General features: G+C 43.2%; 1 protein-coding gene across 1 annotated transcript; it reads left to right on the forward strand.

Annotated features, from left to right (window-relative positions):
- Positions 1-8: 8 nt before the first annotated feature.
- CCNA1 (cyclin A1) lies at positions 9-9,655 on the forward strand. The gene is made up of 9 exons (XM_077752651.1): positions 9-36; positions 515-703; positions 4,374-4,620; positions 4,807-4,931; positions 5,358-5,581; positions 6,652-6,856; positions 7,823-7,936; positions 9,010-9,143; positions 9,408-9,655. The coding sequence occupies exons 2-9, from the start codon at positions 539-541 to the stop codon at positions 9,457-9,459; spliced, it is 1,266 nt and encodes a 421-aa protein (XP_077608777.1). The 5' UTR covers positions 9-36; positions 515-538; the 3' UTR covers positions 9,460-9,655.
- Positions 9,656-21,053: the final 11,398 nt, after the last annotated feature.

The raw sequence follows: 21,053 nt of genomic DNA on the forward strand, positions 1-21,053 counted from the left end.
CGCCGCTTCTCGGCCTCTCTCTGGGAGGAAGTGTAGGTGTGTGAGCGGGGGACGCGGGCGGGCGCGGCCCGCGCCCCCCCGAGGGCCCCGCGTCGCTCTCCCGAGCCAAGGTTCTCAGGAGCGGGCCGGGGAAAAGACGTTGGCGGGGGGAGTTAGCGGCTGTTGGAAGAACGGGCTCACGGAAACAGTCCCTTCCACGGCCCCGGCCATCGCGGNCTCGAGCTTGTAGTTTCAGACTCTCGATTAACGCGGGGCTTAGTATCCTGGCGTGGAGGTCTGTCGTGATTCATCTCTCGCTCCAGCCGTCACACCAGGGCTTGGAAGAAAGCCTCGAGAGACTCAAGTCACTGCTCAAAGCAGCTTTGATCATGGCTCATGCCCTTCCTTTCGGCCCCAATAATTGCAGGGAAAGTCATATATCTTAGTGCTCTCCCTCCTAGACATTCGCTACATGCTTGAAGCCCGTGGTGGAAGAGCTTACTAACTGTTGGCTTGTCTGTTTCTCCTCTGATAGCTGCATCCTGTGGAGACTGAGGGTATGCATCGCAGCGGCTCCCAGAGCCAAGTAACTCTAGCTCCAGTGCCTGGAGGTCCTGATGGGTGTCAGATGATTACCAGAGCCCACCTCGGCCAGGATCCCCCCCAAAGAACAGTGCTAGGGGTGCTAACTGAGAATGGGCAGTACAGGCGGTTCTGTGGCCAGGTAATGACTGAGAACTGCGGCGGAACCTGGTTGTTGAGAAGGGCTATTACATCATGGGGGGAGGTGGGTTTCTCTTGCAATTTTACCAACAAATACCCATGAGTATTCCAGCCCTGAGATCTGGACGGTAAGGGATATTGATTCTGTTAAAGATTATTTTGGGGGCGCCGGGGTGGCTCAGTCGGTTGAGCCTCCGACTTCGGCTCAGGTCATGATCTCACAGTTCGTGGGTTCGAGCCCCCGGCGGGCTCTGTGCTGACAGCTCAGAGCCTGGAGCCTGTCTCAGACTCTGTTGTCTCCCTCTCTCTCTCTCTCTGACCCTCCCCTGCTCACGCTCTCTCTCTCTCTCTCTCAGAAATAAACAAAAAACATTTTAAAAAATTTATTAAAAAAAAGATCACTTTGGTCCCCTTTCCAGCTAGAAATAGTGAATTATTTTATTATTTTTCCAATATCAAGGAGATAGGTCTAGGAACTGTTCAAATCTTGTAAGTATATGTAAAGCCACTTAAGCACTGGGTTAAGAGGAAATATTGATGCACCAAAATAGATTATGGGACTGGCGTTCCTCCAGATCAGAGTGGTGTTCAGACTGATCTAGGTTGTGCCTGAGCAATTTGAAAAAATCTTTGCTGTGTTCATTGGAGATGGTGTTAGAATCCGGATTGGATAAGGCTAGGCTAAATTACTTCAAAAAGTGTGCTCTGCGGTCTGCATCCTGCTGTATGGCTTATGTGTCCCTGATCTTATGCAAGGTGACCCCCCCCCATGTGCAGTAAACCTTAGGATGTCACTCTTCTTTCTCTCCTCAGTCTTGTCTACTAGGTTAAGCTCAAGCATACAAGTATATTGTAATTTTTTTCCATCTTAAAAACCTTTCAACTTCACAGCTCTTTGCAGTGACTACTCATTTTATAGCAATAATTCTTGACAGTTTGTCTATCCTGCCAGGCTATAAAGTCCATCAGGATGAGAAGTGGGATATCAGGTTCACTGCTGTATTCTCAGTGCTTAGAACCATGCCTGACCAGGGTAGGCGGCAAGTATTTGTTGAATGAATTCTCTCTCTCTCTCTCTCATTTTTCTCTTGTTCTCTTTTGATTCAGTTTTTAGTCCTGTCCTTACTTGAGTTAGCTGGCAACATTTGACATAGTTGATTTTTCTTTATTTCTTGAAATAATTTCTTCTCACTCAGCCTGGGGAACACTACTCCCTCCTGGTTGTCCCCCTAGGTCATTGGCCTATCAGCCTCAATATCCTGTTTCTTCCTTATCCAATCTCTAAAAGAATGCTCAGGGCTTGGTATTTGATCTGAATCTCCACTCACTCCCTTAGCAATCTCTCAAGCCTCCTAGCACTAAATACCATCTATCTGTGATGACTTACACTTTTGTCTCTAGCCTGGACCTCTTAGCTATATTATAGGCTCACGTATTCAGCAGTCTACTTGACATCTTCCCTTAGATCATATAATAGACATCTCAAATTTGTGCAAGACCACACACTAACCCTAGCCCCAAATAACTGTTCCCAAAGTCTTCCTCATCTCAGTGAATGGAATATCCATCTTTCTTAATATTCAGCCCCAAAACCTTTGTCATCCTTGACTCTTTTTCTCCCTCCTCACATCAAATTTTCTGAGAAAATTTTCTGAAATTTTTCACAGAAAAATTTTCTGGCTCTCCTTTTTAAAACATCTGGAATCTCTACCTCTTAGTCTTTACTGCTGTTATACTGCTTCCGATCCCGATTGTGTCTCACTGAGAATTTGCAAGTTTCATAAGTGGTCATCTTACTCATCTTGCTTGCTCTCTATACATATACACAGCCAGGGTGGTCGTATTAAGACATAGATCATACCACTCCTCTGCCCAATGGCTTCTCTAGTGGCTTCCCACTTCTGAGTAGTAGAGGTCTTAAATGGTCTGTGGTAAGGCCTACCTGATCTGGCTTCTCTTTTCTTTCTGACTCTGTGACCTACACTACTCTCCTTCTCACTCTGCCCTATCTGCTCTTTGCTGTGTCTCGAAGACACACTTGAACATCAGGGCGTTTACCCATGCTGTTCCCTCTGCTCAGAATGCACTTCCGCCCTCCATTTCTGTGACTTACTCCCTTACCTCATTCATATCTTTGCTCAACTCTCTCCTCTTCATTAGGGCCCTCCCTGACCACACTGTTTAAAATGGCAAGGAGTCTCTTTTCCCTGTGTTCTTCGCCTCCAAAGCACTTAACACCAGCCAGTGTAATAGGTCCTGTCTTTCCCCATCCTCTGGGCTAGAATATGAACTCCATGAGGAGAACCCTTCTTGAACATTTTGTTCACTGCTAAATTCTGGGCACATAGAACAGTGTCTGGTACATAGTATATGATCAGTAAATATTTATTTAATGAATATATGTCTCATCCCACATACAAATATCTTTGGAGCAAAAGTCAAACTTGGTAGTAACTTGGAGCCATGATTCTAGTAACTTATGATTTTGGTCCTTTATATATTCCGTTGTTGTTGTCGTTTTTTCTAGTACTACCTTAAGGAGTCTTTTTTTTTTTTTCTCACTAGACATAAATAAGTCAGGTATTTAATTTGGAGATATAAGGGAAAGTTATGGAAAACACATACTAACTTGAAAGTAACCTCAAAAGGAAACACCAAGATTAATTATAAATAGGTCTAGCTACTGTATTTACATTTTACTAACATTTGCATAAATATAACTCAGATTCATAAACCTTGGCCACCTACCTTGGTTCAGCTGACCTTCAGGCCTAACATGACTCACCGTAATGTGCTTGTTCATTGGAGGGGTCACACACTAGTGCTACAGGGATAAAGAAAAGGGAGAAGTGATTGAGAGAGAGATTTCCCCAGGGTAATTATGTTATGTCATACAAAAGATTCTATGGCTTTGTAAGAGAAGTTAGTAGTATGAGTTTCTAAAATGATCATGTTTTTTTTTGTTTTTGATTTTGTTTTAATTTTTAAGGTTTTTATTTATTTCTGGGAGAGAGAGACAGCGTGAGCAGGGGAGGGTCAGAGAGAGAGGGAGTCACAGACTGAAACAGGCTCCAGGCTCTGAGCTGGCAGTCAGCACAGAGCCCGACACGGGGCTCGAACCCACGAACCGTGAGATCATGACCTAAGCGAAAGTCGGACGCTTAACCGACTAAGCCACCCAGGCGCCCCTAAAATGATCATGTTTCTAAATAATGGAGTATAAAATGGAAACTTTAGAGGAGCTTACTGACTAAAGGCTATTTAAGGAGGAAAACTACAGGAACTCATTGACTGTGTTGAGAGCTTTGCTGGGTACTTATGAACTCCTGTAAGGCTACAAGTATGAAAGGGAATTAACAAACCCCTTCTTCCCCCTGCAATACCTATATCATTTTGGAGGAAACCTATGCTTTCTCTTTTTTCTACAATCTTGAGTCCCCTTTGATAAATACATGAGGAAGATGACAGATTACAGGTAGCTCTTTTCCCAAATGTCAGATGTAGACAAAGATAAGGGAGAATTCATAACTTCATTTTCTGAAATTAAATTGCAGACCTAGATATTTAAGCCTCCTCTCATCTTCCCAGCCTCCTGGTTTGAGTCACCCAGGCTTACATCACCTATACAATCTTGGGGTTGACCTCTAACAAAAAACTTAATGCTCTTCTAGGGGATTACAACAATCAGGTGTTTATCTGGATCAGAAAATGTCTTTCCTCCAGCTGGTAAGAAAGTGCTCACTGACTACGGGGTCCAAGTGCCAGCCAAGCAAGGATTTGATATCTACATGGATGAGCCTGAGCAGGGAGACAGAGACAGCTGCACAGGGAGAGATGGGATGGCATTTGAGGAGGTGTATGAGGTAGACACCAGCACACTCAAGTCAGACCTTCACTTCCTGCTGGATTTTAGCACAGGTAATCTGACTCACCTACGGCTGATGGTACCCTATGTTCGTAATTGCCTACAGCATTCGATAGTATGTAACTAGCAGGAGAAACCTGTGAAGTAATGACTTATTTTCACAGCTGCCTGGGGAGGGTTAGTGGTTGGGATGAATTTTTAAATTCAATGTCTTACTTGATAATGTTGAACCCCCACAGTTTCCCCTATGCTGGTAGACCCATCTCTCCATTCCCAGTCTGACGGTGCATCAGATTTTGGTACAGATGTGATAAATGTGACTGAATATGCTGACGAAATTCATCAGTACCTTAGAGAAGCTGAAGTGAGTTTTCCCAAATTCGATTTCAATTTCTAGCATCCCAAACATTTAATAATAAGATAGTTATAAACTCTTGGCCATAACCAAGAGCATTCTTATGGCATCTAAACACTGGAAAATCTATGAAAAATAAAGTTGTGAGGCAAGTAGCAACTACTTGGACTATTTCTCCATGACTCAGAGGGTTTGTACATGAAGTATTTCACTCTTAGGAATAAGCCATATTAGTATTTCCACCCCTCCTTTAAGTTATTTGTTACCTAATTGCATTTTATACTTTCTTCCATAGTAAACATTTATTTGGCTCTTGATTGGTTTCTTCCTAGCCTTTGCTCGCAAGATTCTTTTTTTAAATAGCCACTGTACTGTGGAGTGATCTTTATGATAGAGCAACAACGGGTTAAGTATCAAAACTCTTTTTCCACATAGATAAGACACAGGCCCAAAGCACACTACATGAGGAAGCAGCCAGACATCACAGAAGGCATGCGAACAATTCTGGTGGACTGGCTGGTTGAGGTCGGCGAAGAGTATAAGCTTCGAGCAGAGACTCTCTACCTGGCCGTGAACTTCTTGGACAGGTTTCTTTCCTGCATGTCTGTTTTGAGAGGGAAATTACAGCTTGTAGGAACCGCAGCGATTCTTCTAGCTTCGTAAGTGTTCTTTCAGCTTAAATAATGTAAGACCGTAGCCTGTCAAAACACTTGATTTTCATTTCCTTTTATTCAAGAAATGCAGTGCTTGATAGCTAATGCTTATTCATACCTCCCCTGATAAAATATCATCATTTTTACGGTATTTACTGAGAAACTGAATCTTAACACACTTTCACTCTTCAATTCAAATATTTAAGATTTATAGCAACAAGTTCAGTGTCGTGACTGAAGCAGCCATGAGCTCAATTCAAGATCCAGTTTAACTTTTGCAGTATGGTCTTTTGACTACATTCTAATACAAAAAGATTTTGGTTATGGAAAAACCATCTTCGTGACCTAGCAAATGACTAGTAATAGCACAGTTTATTCGGTTACGTATGAATAAATGATTTCAGCTCATCCTTGATACTATCAGTCATTCATAACAGTACCTCACTGTGTACAAAAAAGAGCTGGCTTGTGGCTGAGCTGCCTTTAATTAGGTGACCTGTGGTGGATGATAGTTTATTCTTTTTGTCTCAGATATTCTAGTTAATAATGCCTAGAAACTTGCCAAAATTCCCCTCCAGAAAGAGAAACAAAAGCAAAAGTTGGTAATAATGAAATTATATCATTATTTCATGATACATAGCCTCACTTGCTAATTCATTAGGGAGTTCTGAACATGATCTTTTTAAAGACCTAAGATCTAAGGAATTTTTGCTCAACCACTGTGTGCAACTTAACCTTCTTTCCCACAAGATGAGTGAGTGAGGTCTCTGGAATTAAGAGGACTTTATCTGTGTGTCTGTCATTCAGAATCTTTCAGCAAATCAGAGGCCAACACCTAAAATCCTCAGTTGGAAATGGTTTCTGTTACTGTTCCTAGCAGTACAACATATCCTTGTAATATTCATATTCCGGTTCTGGCACCAAGCTCCTAATATTGTCCCGGCCAGGACCATTTAGTGATACTTAAGTGGATATGTGGATAAAACCTAAAGAAGTCTGTGAGGGCCACACAAGAGGCATGGTTGTGATAGCACAGGTTCCAAGCTTTACTCCCCAAAACTCTTTACCTTTCGCAGGAAATATGAAGAAATATATCCACCTGAAGTAGACGAGTTTGTGCATATAACTGATGACACTTACACAAAACGACAGCTGTTAAGAATGGAACACCTGCTCCTGAAAGTCCTGACTTTTGATCTGACAGTGCCGACTACCAACCAGTTTCTCCTCCAGTACTTACGGAGACAAGTAGTGTGCATCAGGACTGAGAACCTGGCCAAGGTAGGCCACGTGACTGCCGGGAACTTGGGAGCCAAGGAGAGGAAGAAGTAGTCTTTCCCAGTCATCCCTCAGTTCTCCCTTCCTTTTCAGTTCTTTGTCTTGGGCTCAGAAAAAAACTTGAGTGATGGAAGGGGGCTAATCTTAGAACCATGATTTATGGTTATGAGACATGACAGTTGATCACGGTTGGTAGTCACGGATTGTCTACTCACCCAGCTCTTACAGAAATTTAGTTTGGAAGCTGTCCCCTTGTCGGATACAGACCACACGTGAGCAGTACCTCTTCTTAGGTTCATAGAATGGGACCAAAGTAAATGTGGTTTGACTTGGCTCTAATCTTACCCTAACGTATTAAGTAGCGAAGCATTATTTGGTCATCTGAGCTTGTAGTACTTGAGTTGAAGGCACTGACGTATTGATTTGGAAAACTTGGTTCTAACCACGATGAGCTAGTATATCCGGTATGTATATGCTACACAAAAAGTAATACGGATATATGTATAAATTTCCCAGTATGTTCCTTCTAATCTAACAAGTTCTCACAGGTACTGTTCTAGCCTCTGAACTGAATGCATTTGCCTGACAAATTAATAGCTTCAGTATGGTCATATTTTTGCCATCGGCCAAAGACTCTTCCACACCAGTGGCCAGAACAGTGCTACTTTACCCGACTAGCATAAGTCTGTAGTACTAGTATAAGATAAGTTAACCTATCATATATACTGTGCAAGTGGACCAAATACTTGTATACTGATATTTACTACAACATAAATGTTACTCTGGTTATGGACAGACATAGCAATTATTAACCCAGTAAATAATTTTGAGCATCCTTTTCTATCTGCTTATCATTAGATATGGAAGATGAACAAAGAGAAGACAGTTTTTTTTCCCTTGACATTTCTAGGTTTACTTTTAACCTTAGTCAGATTTCTAATTCCACTGAGATTTTCTCTTTGTGCTTAGTACGTAGCAGAACTGAGTCTACTTGAAGCTGACCCATTCTTGAAATATCTTCCTTCACTGATCGCTGCAGCAGCTTATTGCCTGGCAAACTATACTGTGAACAGGCACTTGTGGGTAAGATTCTACTTCTTTCTAGATGAGATTCAAGGCCCATGTAAGAATCTGTTCAGTAACTCCCAAGGCTTAGAATGAGGAAGAGCTAGTTTAACAAGGAGCTGGTTGTCTGGCCAGCAGATTACAACATGCCACTGAGTCTTGCAGCTCAGCCTTTATGCCTTTGACTCAGTGACTCGGAGTAGAGATTGCAGGAAGTCAAGGAGACAGTGTTGGCATGCTTATTCAAAAGAAGCAGGCCTGGAAACCGCAAAATGCCATCTCATGCAAGGTGAGCAAAAATTGTTGACTTTTCCCCTCGGTGTGCAAAACAAGCTGGATCCACTTAGGATGGGCAGAAGATCGCAGCAAGTTTTCAAGGAAACAGAGCAGGCAGTATTGCCTCTTGGTCCAAGAGGCAAGATTGAAAATGGACCCCTTGAGGGGCGCCTGAGTGGCTCAGTTGGTTGAGTGTCCAACTTGGCTCAGGTCATGATCTTATGGTTGTGAGTTCGAGCCCCGCATCGGGCTCTGTGCTGACAGCTCAGAGCCTGGAGTCTGCTTTGGATCCTGTGTCCCCCTCTCTCTCTGCCCCTCCCCCCACTCATGCTCTGTCTCTCAAAAATAAACGTTTAAAAAAATTAAAAAAAAAAGAAAAAAAGAAAATGGACCCCTTGATTTGCTTCTGAAGGCTCACTTTTGTGCTAAAAGAAGTGGGGGATCTACTTTTACTTTCTAGAATACTTATTTACTATCCTGCATTTCACTAAGAATCTTTCATATTCTATGTAAATACGGTGTTGGTAAGTAGAGGTTCTTTAGGGACCAGTAAAAACCCTGCTCAGGAGGGAAGAGGAAAAGTAACCTGCCCCAAACTGAGCATTTTAAATATACAGTGTGAGCAAATTGAGAACTCTGGCCGTTCTTCCTAATATTTTACTTCTCAAGTCACTGAAGGAGGATTACAGTTTCTTTTGAGATGAATGTGGATACTTCCTAAGTGATTAATTTCCTTTATTTCATAGTTTAATCTTCAGCTGTCTGATAATCCTATGAAGTTATATGATGCAGTTTTTTTCTTTTGTCTTGATTAGCCAGAAACCCTGGCTGCATTTACAGGTTATTCATTAAATGAAATTGTGCCTTGCCTGAGTGAGCTGCATAAAGCATGCCTTGATATACCCCATCGACCTCAGCAAGCAATTAGGGAGAAGTATAAGGCTTCAAAGTAAGTTTCGGAAATTTTCTTATCTAGGCTTACTAATTTAAAGCTTTAAGAGGTTATAGGAATGTCAGAATTAAAAATAGAACAAGTCAGATCTATGGTACTAGGCTGGCATGTTAAATCAAGGAAATCAGAGGCCCAGATATATAATTTGCCAGGGTGTTGTAGATGCAGTCAGGGAGCTTTCTTCCTTTCTGTTGAAACTACTGGAAAGTTTTCTGTGGCCCGAAATTTTACAACACTGAAGTCCTTTGGGTCTCGTTTCAGGTACATGCATGTGTCTCTCATGGAACCGCCTGCAATTCTCGCTCTGCAATAAGTTTCCTACTGAAGCACTTTCAGAACTTAACCTCCAGATCAACAGAATACGTCTTAACTTTTATAGGTTCCTGTAGTGTTGCTACAATATTGACATGTTTTTAAAAACGTAAATGTATTTAGGTTCTCTTAGACTTTGGTAGCTTGTACTATCAGCTAATATTTTATAAAGAATAAACAAACAACTTGCCTTATGATCACGTGTTAGACTCATTTACTAATCAGGATGGTTCATGTGCTTGCCTGGAGTTTTAGTGGGGGGGCATTCTCCATGTCACTTTTATTTCAAGGGTTCTCCTAAGCTGGGTTCATAAATCTGGCCTCCTGTTAGGATTAAATGTTCTGAGGAATTCAGAGATTTTCGTGTTTGGTAAATGGCTACCCCGAGAGTTTTTCCTTCCTATCTCTTTACTTTTGCCCATAAATGGGCAAGGGAAGGAACTCCAAGCTCAGACAGTTGAGTGAAGGGATATAAACGGGCACTGTCTCTGCCAGCTTCCCTCATGGGCCCTACGGAGTAAAGCCAGTGAGTTGAGGGCTGAGTGTGGTCAGGTACCTCTGAGGGGTGACTTACATTTAATTCTAATGCAGGGATATAACACTCATTTTGTAGATTATGTCTGTGTTCGGTTTTGATTTAGTCACCCATCAAGCATATAGTTCAGCCTTAGAAGATGCTCAGAGAGGTAGAAAAAGGAAATTTCACAACAGGGTGGGACTTCAGAATAATGACGCTGACGCCTCTTCATCGTCCCTCGGGAGAAGTCCGTGCTAAGCTCCGCCATGGCTCTAGTTATCCTATGCTCACTGCACATCCCTCTCTGGCCCCATGCGACGGCACTCCCACAGTGTGCTCGGGGAGGGAACCTGCAAAAACAGCCAACCAACCAAACATGTGTTGCAACTTTCTTTTTTTTTTTTATTTTAAAAAAAATTTTTTTTATTTATTTCTAGGAGAGAGAGAGAGACAGCATGAGCAGGGGAGGGTCAGAGAGAGAGGGAGATACAGACTCTGAAATAGGCTCCAGGCTCTGAGCTGGCAGTCAGCACAGAGCCCGACGCGGGGCTCGAACCCACGAACCGTGAGATCATGACCTAAGTGAAAGTCGGACGCTTAACCGACTAAGCCACTCAGGCGCCCCTGTTGCAACTTTCTTTTAAAGATGGGAAGGAAAACCAAGAGCACACTTGACCTGATGCAGGGTGGTACTTAATTGGGGATTGAAATGTAACTTTGATAAATGTCAAACCAGTAGGCCCTGGAGGCACATGAGCTTTCTGTGCTATGTGCCCAGCCCCCCCATCCCCCATCTCTAGGCTGTCCCTGGGCTCAGTCCAGATGGTTCTGTGGAGGCAAGAAGGAAGGGAAACTTCTGCTTTCCGGATCCCTTTACATAGAAAAGATTAGACCCAGATATGTTTTGGTAAAATGGTAGTAGATGAAATTAACTCCAAATACTACTTTTTTCAAGCTCTAATGAAATCATTAATACAGAAATACAGCCATATTTTACATATTTTGGGAAGACTTTTTTTTTTAAGTACCCACAAACTCTAAGAAGGTTTTAGCATTGCCTTCTTTTCCCTCTGCAGATAGACATTCTGACATTCTCCAGGTCTCTCCATGTCGGGTTCCACCGAAGAAATCCACACTTCTCTAAGTATTCTGTGATTTATTTTGCATGAGTTTCACTAAGGGGGTACGGGACCTATATCACTACTGAGCTCTCTGTTTTCATGTTCTATAATCAGCAATATGTGATGTCACGTTCTAACTTACGACCGGGTACCTTTCTGTTCACTGCATAGATGCGCTGACCCTTCCGCGTACTCTGTGGACTTGGCGGCATAACAGACATGCAATGTCAAGTGTGCCATAATACGGCCTCCTCCGGAGGGGACAGTGGAAGAGGCCAATTCCAGCTTAAGTCTTTTGTGGCAGAAGTGCCGTGTTTGTCCCTTTCGGGCCTTAAAATTTGCGGGCCTGGCCAGGGAAGCTTCCTCTCATTCTCTGCCAGTTTCCACGGGCTAACCCGCTCCCTGGGAAACACGCCTGTCTCTAACTGCAGCAATGTGGAATCCTGACAAATCAACATGTTCTTTCACTAGCGATATTCTTGTCCTCGAATGTGTTGCTTCAGCCAGAGGAGACCTGAGAAATAGGCCTTCGTTACGAATTATTTTACAAAGGAGGATTTTGTTGCTAACCTGGATCCAAAATTTAACCCTGACTTTGGGTCACAAAACCACACTATGGGACGTAGAGGTCTGAACCCATAATTTTTTTAAAAATTTTTCAATGTTTTTACTTACTTCTAAGAGAGAGAGACAGCATGAGCAGGGGAGGGTCAGAGAGAGGGAGATACAGAATCTGAAACAGGCTCCAGGCTCTGAGCTAGCTGTCAGCACAGAGCCCGATGCGGGGCTCAAACCCACGGACCGTGAGATCATGACCTGAGCCGAAGTCGGACGCTTAACCAACTGAGCCACCCAGGTGCCCCTGAACCCATAATTCTTATGTTCTTTGCTGCCAGCGATTTGCACACACTTATTCCCAGCCCCCAACACACACACACACACACACACACACACACACACACACACACACCCCAATTGCAAAGAACTCGTTCTCAGCTTTAAGTTGCTTGTCTTACTACTTTTTTGTGTCCCTGAAATACTCTATTTAAAACTAGAATACAACTGTCGCCTGTAGACTTCCCAGCCAGCCTAGAGAGAGAAGCAGCCTTCATTTACTGTGTCCCTCCTTTCATTCCATTCTTTTTCTTCCCTCGATTTGGTGTTGGTCACACAGTGTTTTTATACTTCACAAGAATGTATACATAAACAATAATCCTTTTAAAATTTAATGATTGTTGACTATCTTGCATATTCTTCAGTGATACGTGCTTTAGGCCGTTGTGTATTTTGATGTTATCTGTAGAATACTAGTTATTTATATACCATTGTGGAACATACAACGAATATACCATGGGTTTATCTGTTCTCTTGGTTTTCCCCCATCTTTCTCCCTGCCCTACCCCACCCACTACTTGCCAGCCAGTGAAGGAAATTGGTCAGGACAGGGCTTTTGGATGTGTGAGTGTCACACCTATCTGTCTCTGTGGTCCTTTGGCCTGTGGCTTCAGGCCTTTCCCACAAAAGGAGGGGCCCTTGTTGAAGTGGGCCGTGAGAAAGGACAATGGGGACCACATCTGCCCACCCATTATCAGGAGCCCAAGAAGGAAACCGAATATACCCAAGCTGCTCTGGTGTTTGTGTCATCCCAGTAACCTGTCCCAGCGGAGAGTTAAAACCTCTAGACCTGATTTAGCACTAAAATCTTGGAATTGAAACCCACACAGTTTGGCCGAGAGGGGCCTTGCCTAGATACTGTCAGGCTTTCTGTTTCGTGTGTCCGGATTGAGGGGATGGGACATACTCCTTGGGGCTCATGGCTCGGACCCCATTTAGCCTCCTGCAAGGCCCAGCATGCAAACCCCACGGTTTGCTCCGTTACAGTTTTACCTCAGGGAGGACTTTCCCTTAGAAATAATAAACAGCTTTTGTTAGTGATTGTGGACTTGACGGTATTCTTAAAATAACAGAATGGCCAACGCAATGATGGAGGAGGCAGAGGTGGAAAGGCATGAAGGCAAGAGACTATGGATGGAGACCGTAGGTAACACAGAGAAGTTAAAACAAGTCAAGCCAGGATCTGTGGATGGAATATCTGTCCTGAGGATGAAGCTTACCGAGGCAGCTAGTTGACTGAGCCCGGGTCCTATTCACCTTGTGGGCTAGGTGTTCACCCGGGCTCCACATGTTGGCTTCTCCTTAGTTCCTTCCCCCCTTCACTCGTCTCCTTCACTGACTAGGTTTCCTGCTTACATCGATCAAGATATTATTATCATCCGTTTATTTGCTACCTTTAAACTTGATCAACCAGGTGACTGGTGTGGCTATTCACACACTGCAGTGAACACAGTGGAATGTTGGCTGGTTACCATTTAGTTCCAGCCGCAGGCTACAAATATGTAAATATTCCCAACTGATTCATAATCATATTAACTTTTTGTCCTACATGTCCCACCTTCCCCCACGGCTGATCTTCACATTGACTGCTCTTTCCCTGCAGCATCGAGTTCCCTGCAGAGGCATCCTCCACGGAACATCCATGCCGACCTCCCATCTTTTATGCCCAGGGCATGGACTGTCACATTCCAAGACACCCAACTTTTCCCGCCACTGGTTGGTAGGCAAAGGGAGAAAGATACTGAAAGCCGCAACCTCAGCAGGGAATCTGCTGTTAGGCTGCAGTTGTTATATACATGCCCACGGCCCTGTGGGATACCTTTTAATCGCACGGCCAGTGCATATATAGTACATAAAGCTGAGAACAGCTGAGCTCCCTCTGGTAAAGCCCAGACTCAGCTCACGGAGACAGTGGGTTGGGACATGTTTGTTATCATATTCGAACCCCACGGTGGAAGCCTGGGTTCTAGAACCTCCAGCTGCAGGAGCTGTGTCTATCTTCTGTACCCCCTTGTTTCTCCAAGCAGCCGATGCTTGTGTTACAGACCCCAAAATAAAAGGAGAGTGCTTTCGGGGTCCCTGCTCTGCTGCAGCAGCCCCACATCAAACTGGAGATAAGCGGTCAGAGAAACGTCTGGAACAGGTGCTAGAGAGAGGGAATGGGGCTGGCTGGGGCTTAACGGACTAAGCTTAACCTACACGGAAGGGGTTTCTCTCCTCAGTTTAATCAACAGTGAGAGAGAACTACACCCAGATACCAGTTTGTGGAGTTGAGTATGTCAGTCTTTAAGACAACTTGTTTCAAACTTTTGTCATCTAAAAATGTGCTTTTATTCTTTTATAAGAATTGAAACTAAGAGGCAGATAAACGCAGTGAAAAGCCAGTACTGCCTTTCTCTTTCCACCCAGGAATTTGTCCTTCACAAAGACCCTTAGGAGACCGGGGTCCTAACTCCAACTTGGCTATTCACTGAGTGACGCTGGCGGTACTGGGTAAGTTGATTGCTTTAACCGCCCCCAAACCTGTGCGGCTCACCACGTTGAAGCTTTGTCTCTCCTGTTACTTTCCAGTGTGTATGAGGCAAAAGGGGGCTTTTGTTTTCACATGACCATCCCTCCCCTGGAGTCCCCCACTGAATTCTTGTTTTCAGCAGGTGAGAGAAGAGAAGAAACATGGAGAAAACACACCTACTCTTACTGCCAAGGCCTAAGAGAGGTAGTTGAACTGTAAGTGTTGGGAGAAGGGCATTCAGGGCGGATAAACAATCCTTCAGTTGCCGGTGGGCATTTTACTCAGTGTCCTGACTTTAATCCCGTCACGAACTCAGAGCTTGATCGGATCAGTCTTTGTCGATTTTGAGTTACTTATCCATTTTTACTGTCTCTCTCTTATCTAAATATCTCCTTTAAAATGACTGACCTTTTAAACCAACCACTTCTGAACAGTAACATTTCTTAATAGTGGATGTGGATAAGCTACTTATATATTTTCTAATACACATCTCAATATACAATTACTGAACGTGAGTCACGTAAAATTTTGGATGCTGTGTGTCATCTCTTGGGAAACACCAGATTCAATTATCTGAGACGCTGCCCGGTTCTGTGGCAAACCGGTAATGCTTCAAAATGTAAATGCCAACAAGAATCCACTTTTTTATGTGTCTTAAACTTGATGGCACTTGGGCAGGAAATCTGAAGGTTGGTCATGAGCTGCACTGAGAATGACACTGTCCATAGGATGACCAAGGGCCCCAGAGAGAGGTGATATGGATTTAGGCCTTTACAATAACGGGGTAGCATCTCATTTCAGCCTTCACCCTATCCCTCCTCCTCAAGCATTAAAAGCAAGAGCCAGGGAAGGCAGAAGATTGACATATCTGTTTAGAACGAACACTTTGATGTGACACTTCTGACACATAGGGGAAGAAAAGGGCTGGGAAAGGTGCCTAAAGTTGAGATGATACGTCACACTAGAATTTCTCACAGAAATAAGACATAATAGGGGCTGTTTTCCTGATGCCTGCATCCAGCTCTTTCCTCATCCACCTGCTGCCTCGGCTGAGCCCCCATCATTTCTCAAATGGATCCATCCCTGTAGCAACCTCCTAATGACTCTTCCAGTCTCCTTTTCCATTTCCAGAGTTTCTGAAGTGAAATTGATGGGATCACTTTCTTGCATCTAATTCTTCAATGCCTCATCACCACTGGGATAAAATAAGGGGCATTCATTAGACAGACTCTGCCCATCCTTAACTAACAGCTTCTGCTTTAGTTAACCCCTCAAGTTACTTGTGGCCTGAAAAGGCCATGTTCTCCCTCCTCCCACACAGACTACTCTGTCTTTGAAAAACATTTCCCACTTCCCAATACCTTTTGGCTACCTCTGAGGTGATTTTTCAGAACCAGTCTTTGGCTTTACCTCCCCAACAGCCTCAGGGTAAGTGTCTCTCACTACAACTGGCTCTTAATTGTCTGTTTGCCCTTATCTGTCTGCCTCCTAGAGTATACATTCCATGCCTGTATTCCTAGTAACACGTTTCATGCTAGAGATTCAATTATATTTTGTTGAATGAATGAATGCTTTATTCTTTTTATAGACAGTCACTAGCCCTCAATTTAATCCACTATAAAGTGATATTGCTGAGAAGTATAAAACTTTGCGAAGTACATTTGGATAAAATGAGATTAAAAGGTAAAGTTGTGGGGAGCCTGGTGGCTCGGTCAGTTAAGCATCCGACTTCAGCTCCGGTCATGATCTCACAGTTTGTGGGTTCAAGCCCTGCATTGGGCTCTGTGATGATAGCTCAGAGCCTGGAGCCTGCTTTGGATTCTGTGTCTCCCTCTCTTTCTGTCCCTCCCCTGCTCATTCTCTCTCTCTCTCTCTCTATCTCTCTCTCTCCCTCTCTCTCTCCCTCTCTCTCTCCCTCTCTCTGTGTCTCTCTGTCAAGAATAAATAAACATTAAATTTTTTTTTTTGCAACAAAGGTAAGAGTAGATGGTATCAATGTACTATCGTATAAAGTTCATTCTCTTCATAATTCTTCCATTTATTGTAACATAAGAAACGAGAACATTAAAGGAAAACTTTCATTAGGATCTTGAAACAAAAAGCATTTCTTAGATGAGAACTGGGAGTACAGTGGCTTTTTGAGAGACAGATCTAGGGCTTTGCTATCTTTTTGGCCTTTACATATTTCTCCATCTGCTTTACAGGGAAGATTTTTGCCTTCAAAGGAGGTCTTCCTAAGCTTCCATTTAATGAGCAAAAACAGCTTTATTTTGCATGTACTGTGATCTATCACAAATCATACTTGCTTTTGAAATGCATAGAGAAAAGCCCTTTTAATGGAAGGGTTTATTCTTTGATCCCTTTAAAAAAAAAAAAAAAAGCTTTGGCTTTGTGGCAGAATGGTCGGGGAACACCTTCATCAAGGCCCACCAGAAACAATGATTAACTCAAGATTGTTTGTACTCATGGAGCACAAACAAAGGTAAGACCAAAGCAAAATGAACTCAGGCTAGGGAGCAAGGGTACTGGGTGGGGGGTAGTGGGTAGGCAGGAAATAGGTGCAGAGAAAGGGACTTTTCAGTGTAAGGAAGACTTCTAGCGCTCATTCGTCATGGAAGATACTACTTCTTCCCTAAATTCCAGGAGATGGAGAAAGGCCTTCTTACCATAGCAGCATAGAGCTAAGCTTTTAGGTTTGTGAGAGACGCTTTGCAGAATGGACGTCTTCCTGTGGATCCTGTATTATGTGGATTGTTAGGTTAGTCAGCTTAGGCTAAGCTATGCTGAAATAACAAGTAAGGCCCAAATTCCAGTGGCTTAAAACAAGCTGGCCAGCTTGCCTGTGTACTTGCTTTAAACAGTGACTCAGGGCCCCAGGTTGTTTCCGTCTTTCAGCTCCATCAACTCGGAGAGCTATGTTTTCAGATGCATCCATGGGGAACACAGCAAAGACATGAAGGAACTCAACTACCCTCACACTGGAACTGCACATATTTCTGCTGGTAAGGGGGCTGGAAAAAGTAGCTTAACTTTTTGCCCTGAGAAAAGGGAAAGGTTAAATCAACACATACCAAGGGCTGCAACAGTTAATATCTTTCTGGAGATTCTCTGTTGAATTTGAAAGTTGGAATTGGAAAGAGAAGCAGCCTGGGCAGTAAAACTTCATTCTGAACTGCAATTAAAGCAACAGGTTACTTTTCAAGCATGGAATTTGGAACTATTACAGACGAGGATGATAAGCAAGAACAACAAAGCAATCAGAACAAGAAGGGAATCGTTACCCAGGTGTAGTACTTCCCAGGCTGTGTGCTGGGGACCCTAATGCTCCTTGAGATGAGGATGAATGCTCTTTCGTGGGGGTTGGGAGGGGAAGCAGACATGTATGAGTAGTGGGAAGGCATTTTGCAGTCAAATAAGCTTGGTGGTTAAACAGTTTAAATAATTTCTCTACTATCGGAATTCTCACAGTCTTTAACTGGCCATGATAATGCACCCCTCACATCTCCTCCTGAGGGGAACATAACTGACCCAGGGCCCAGCTGTCGCACTCTGCCATCTCTTTGCTGTGTTTGCCAGGAAGGCTGCCCTTCCCTCTGGCTGCTCCTGATGACTGGGCACAGCAGAGATACTAATGGAAGATCATTACGAAGAGATCTGGCCTTCTTCTGACTGCTGGCTTGGGCCCCAGGACTCCTAACAAATAGTCTTCTGAATACTTTCTTAGCACTGCACCACAGTCTGAGTCTCTTCATTTCCAGCCCTTCTCTCCTTCCCAGGACCTGGACTTTGGTCTGAAGCCTCCCTCTGCGTCCCCCACCTCCACCCCCTTTTTGTCTCCCGGGCAACTTGCCCAATAAATCACTTGCACATTTAATCCTGCTTTGGTGTCTGCTTTTGGGTGGCCCCAAAAAAGGAGAGCTAGGCTATTTCCCAGATGAAGTTGGCACAAACCTGTCATGTTAAAAAGGAAACTAACATTTTAAGGAACACGGATTGGAAATGCTACCCTAGAGAAAAGGGCAGTTAATAATGAACTAAGCCATCTACACTTTAATTTGTATGTTATTTATAATTTGTACACATATATTTAAATTATATGTTAATTTGTGTAGTCTTTCAGTCTTATCTAATTATTTCAGATTTCTGGATTAAAATAATCCTTCAGATGGTATTAAGGACCCAATCACTGTCATAGTTATTGCCCTGGTGCCTAGGGCAGGACCAGTCCAGGCGAAGAGCAGCCTCCTCCTTCCTGTCTCCTGGGAGCGTTCTGTTGCATGCTGTTAATGCAAATCACCAAGGTAGTGACCGTATATTAAATATTGATGCAAGAGGGGTTTTTGGAATCTTTAAGAATGTCTAATTTGTTATTAGGCATTTAGAGATTTTATTAGCACATTCAGAAGAAACTAAAGTTTTGGTTTCTAACATCTGACAGGATAGAATGCTAGAATATATAACTCCATGGCGCTGGCTTTTTGAAAAGAATTGAGCCCCCAAAGCACACATTAGTATTGCATATAAGAGATTATGCATTATGGCATAAGCAGGCATTATGTCTTGGAAATTACTCAAAGATCCTTACAATTATCTAAAGGGAGGCATCTTGAAGAATTATTTGTACACGTGTATTGGGGGTAGCATTATTCATAATAGCAAGAGGTAGAAGCAATACAAGTGCCAATCAGCACTTGTATTTATAAAAAGATAAACAAAATGTGTTAGATATGTACATCGGGATATTATTCAGCCTTAAAAAGGAAGAAGATTCTGACACATGCCACAACATGGATTAACTTCGAGAACATTATGCCAAGCGAAATAAGCCAGTCACAAGAAGACAAATGCTACATGATTCTGCTTTTATGAGGTATTTGAGTAGTCAAAATCATAGAAACAGAAGGTAGAATGGGGGTTGCCAGGGGCTGGGGGGAAGGGATGACAGGGAGTTGTTTAATGGATATAGTTTCTTACAACAGAAAAAGTTGTAAAAATTGGTTGTTCAACAATATGAATATGGGTGACACTAACTGTATGCTTAAGAATGGTTAAGATTATAAATTTTACATGTGTGTTTCCCCACAATTAAAAAAAAAGTAATCCAGGGGCGCCTGGGTGGCTTAGTCGGTTGGGCCTCCGACTTTCACTTAGGTCATGATCTCGCGGTTCGTGGGTTCGAGCCCCGCGTCGGGCTCTGTGCTGACTGCCAGCTCAGAGCCTGGAGCCTGTTTCAGTCTGTGACTCCCTCTCTCTCTGACCCTCCCCTGCTCATGCTGTCTCTCTCTCTCCTAGAAATAAATGAAAAACATTTTTAAAAAAAGTAATCTGTATTCTGAGAAGCTTTACAATGAGACTTTTAAGCAATTATACCCTTCGTCCATCTTGAGGCAAAATACAAGCTCCTTAAAAGCAGAAATACTATTTATCTATTTTATTTTATCTTTCCATCCCCTACAGCTTTGCTGCTCAAAGTGTAGCTCATAGGTCACACATCAGTCTTGTCGGGGTGCTTGTTAAAAATGGTTAGGTTTACTGAATACAAACCTGCATTTTAAAGTTTATTCATTTGTCCTGAGAGAGAGGCAGAGAGAAAGGGAGACAGAATCCCAAGCAGGCTCTGCACTGACAGCTCAGAGCCAGATGCAGGGCTTGAACTCTCAAACCTGTGAGATCATGACCTGAGCAGAAACCAAGAGTTGGTTTAATCGATTGAACGCCCCTAAAACTGCATTTTAATAAGACACCTGAGAGATTCACAAGCACTTTAAAGTTTGAGAAGCACTGTCTTACAGCACCAACTCAGAAATACCAGAGACTAATAACTTTTGGCTAATAACGTTTGTAGATTAGAATCTTCAAGAATTGATAGCAGCATTTAACTTCTTTGCTCTAGGGTTGCTGTGAACTTTAGACTTTACCATTACACATCTGCTAGAAATAAACAATGAACCAAGATTTACATAAGTTAAAAAAATTTTTTTTAATGTTTTTTAGTTATTTTGAGAGAGAGATGGAGACAGTGTGAGCAGGGGAGGGTCAGAGAGAGAGGGAGACACAGAATCCGAAGACAGGGTCTAGGCTCTGAGCTAGCTGTCAGCACAGACCCCGACGCGGGGCTCGAACCCACAAACCATGAGATCATGACCTGAGCCAAAGTCGGACACTTAACCAACTGAGCCACCCAGGTGCCCCAAGATTTACATAAGTTTAAAGTGGGAGTTTTCAAAAGTCACCTTCTATTTGATTATCTTGCACTTGGAGCAACACTGAACTTGAAGAAGGAGGTATCTGCGCCACCTTCCCACTTTCTCTGACCACTTAATGACCTCCATGTGGCAGTATAACTCTGAGAACTGTGCAGAAAAGTCCACGTTTCGTAGCGTTTCGTCTCCAGGTACCACTTCTCCGTTCAGAGGCATCTGTCCCACACCCATGGAGGGTGAAGAGACCATGGGTGAGACCTCTGATTACAAATGGGAGGCCCTCAAAGATTTTCTCTCGCCCTTCCCTTTCTCTGTCTCATTAAACTTCAGAGGCTAAGCTTGCCAGAT

Source organism: Crocuta crocuta, unplaced genomic scaffold (assembly GCF_008692635.1).
Source record: "Crocuta crocuta isolate KB4526 unplaced genomic scaffold, BGI_CrCroc_1.0 scaffold190, whole genome shotgun sequence".
In the NCBI taxonomy this organism is placed as follows: Eukaryota; Metazoa; Chordata; class Mammalia; order Carnivora; family Hyaenidae; genus Crocuta; species Crocuta crocuta.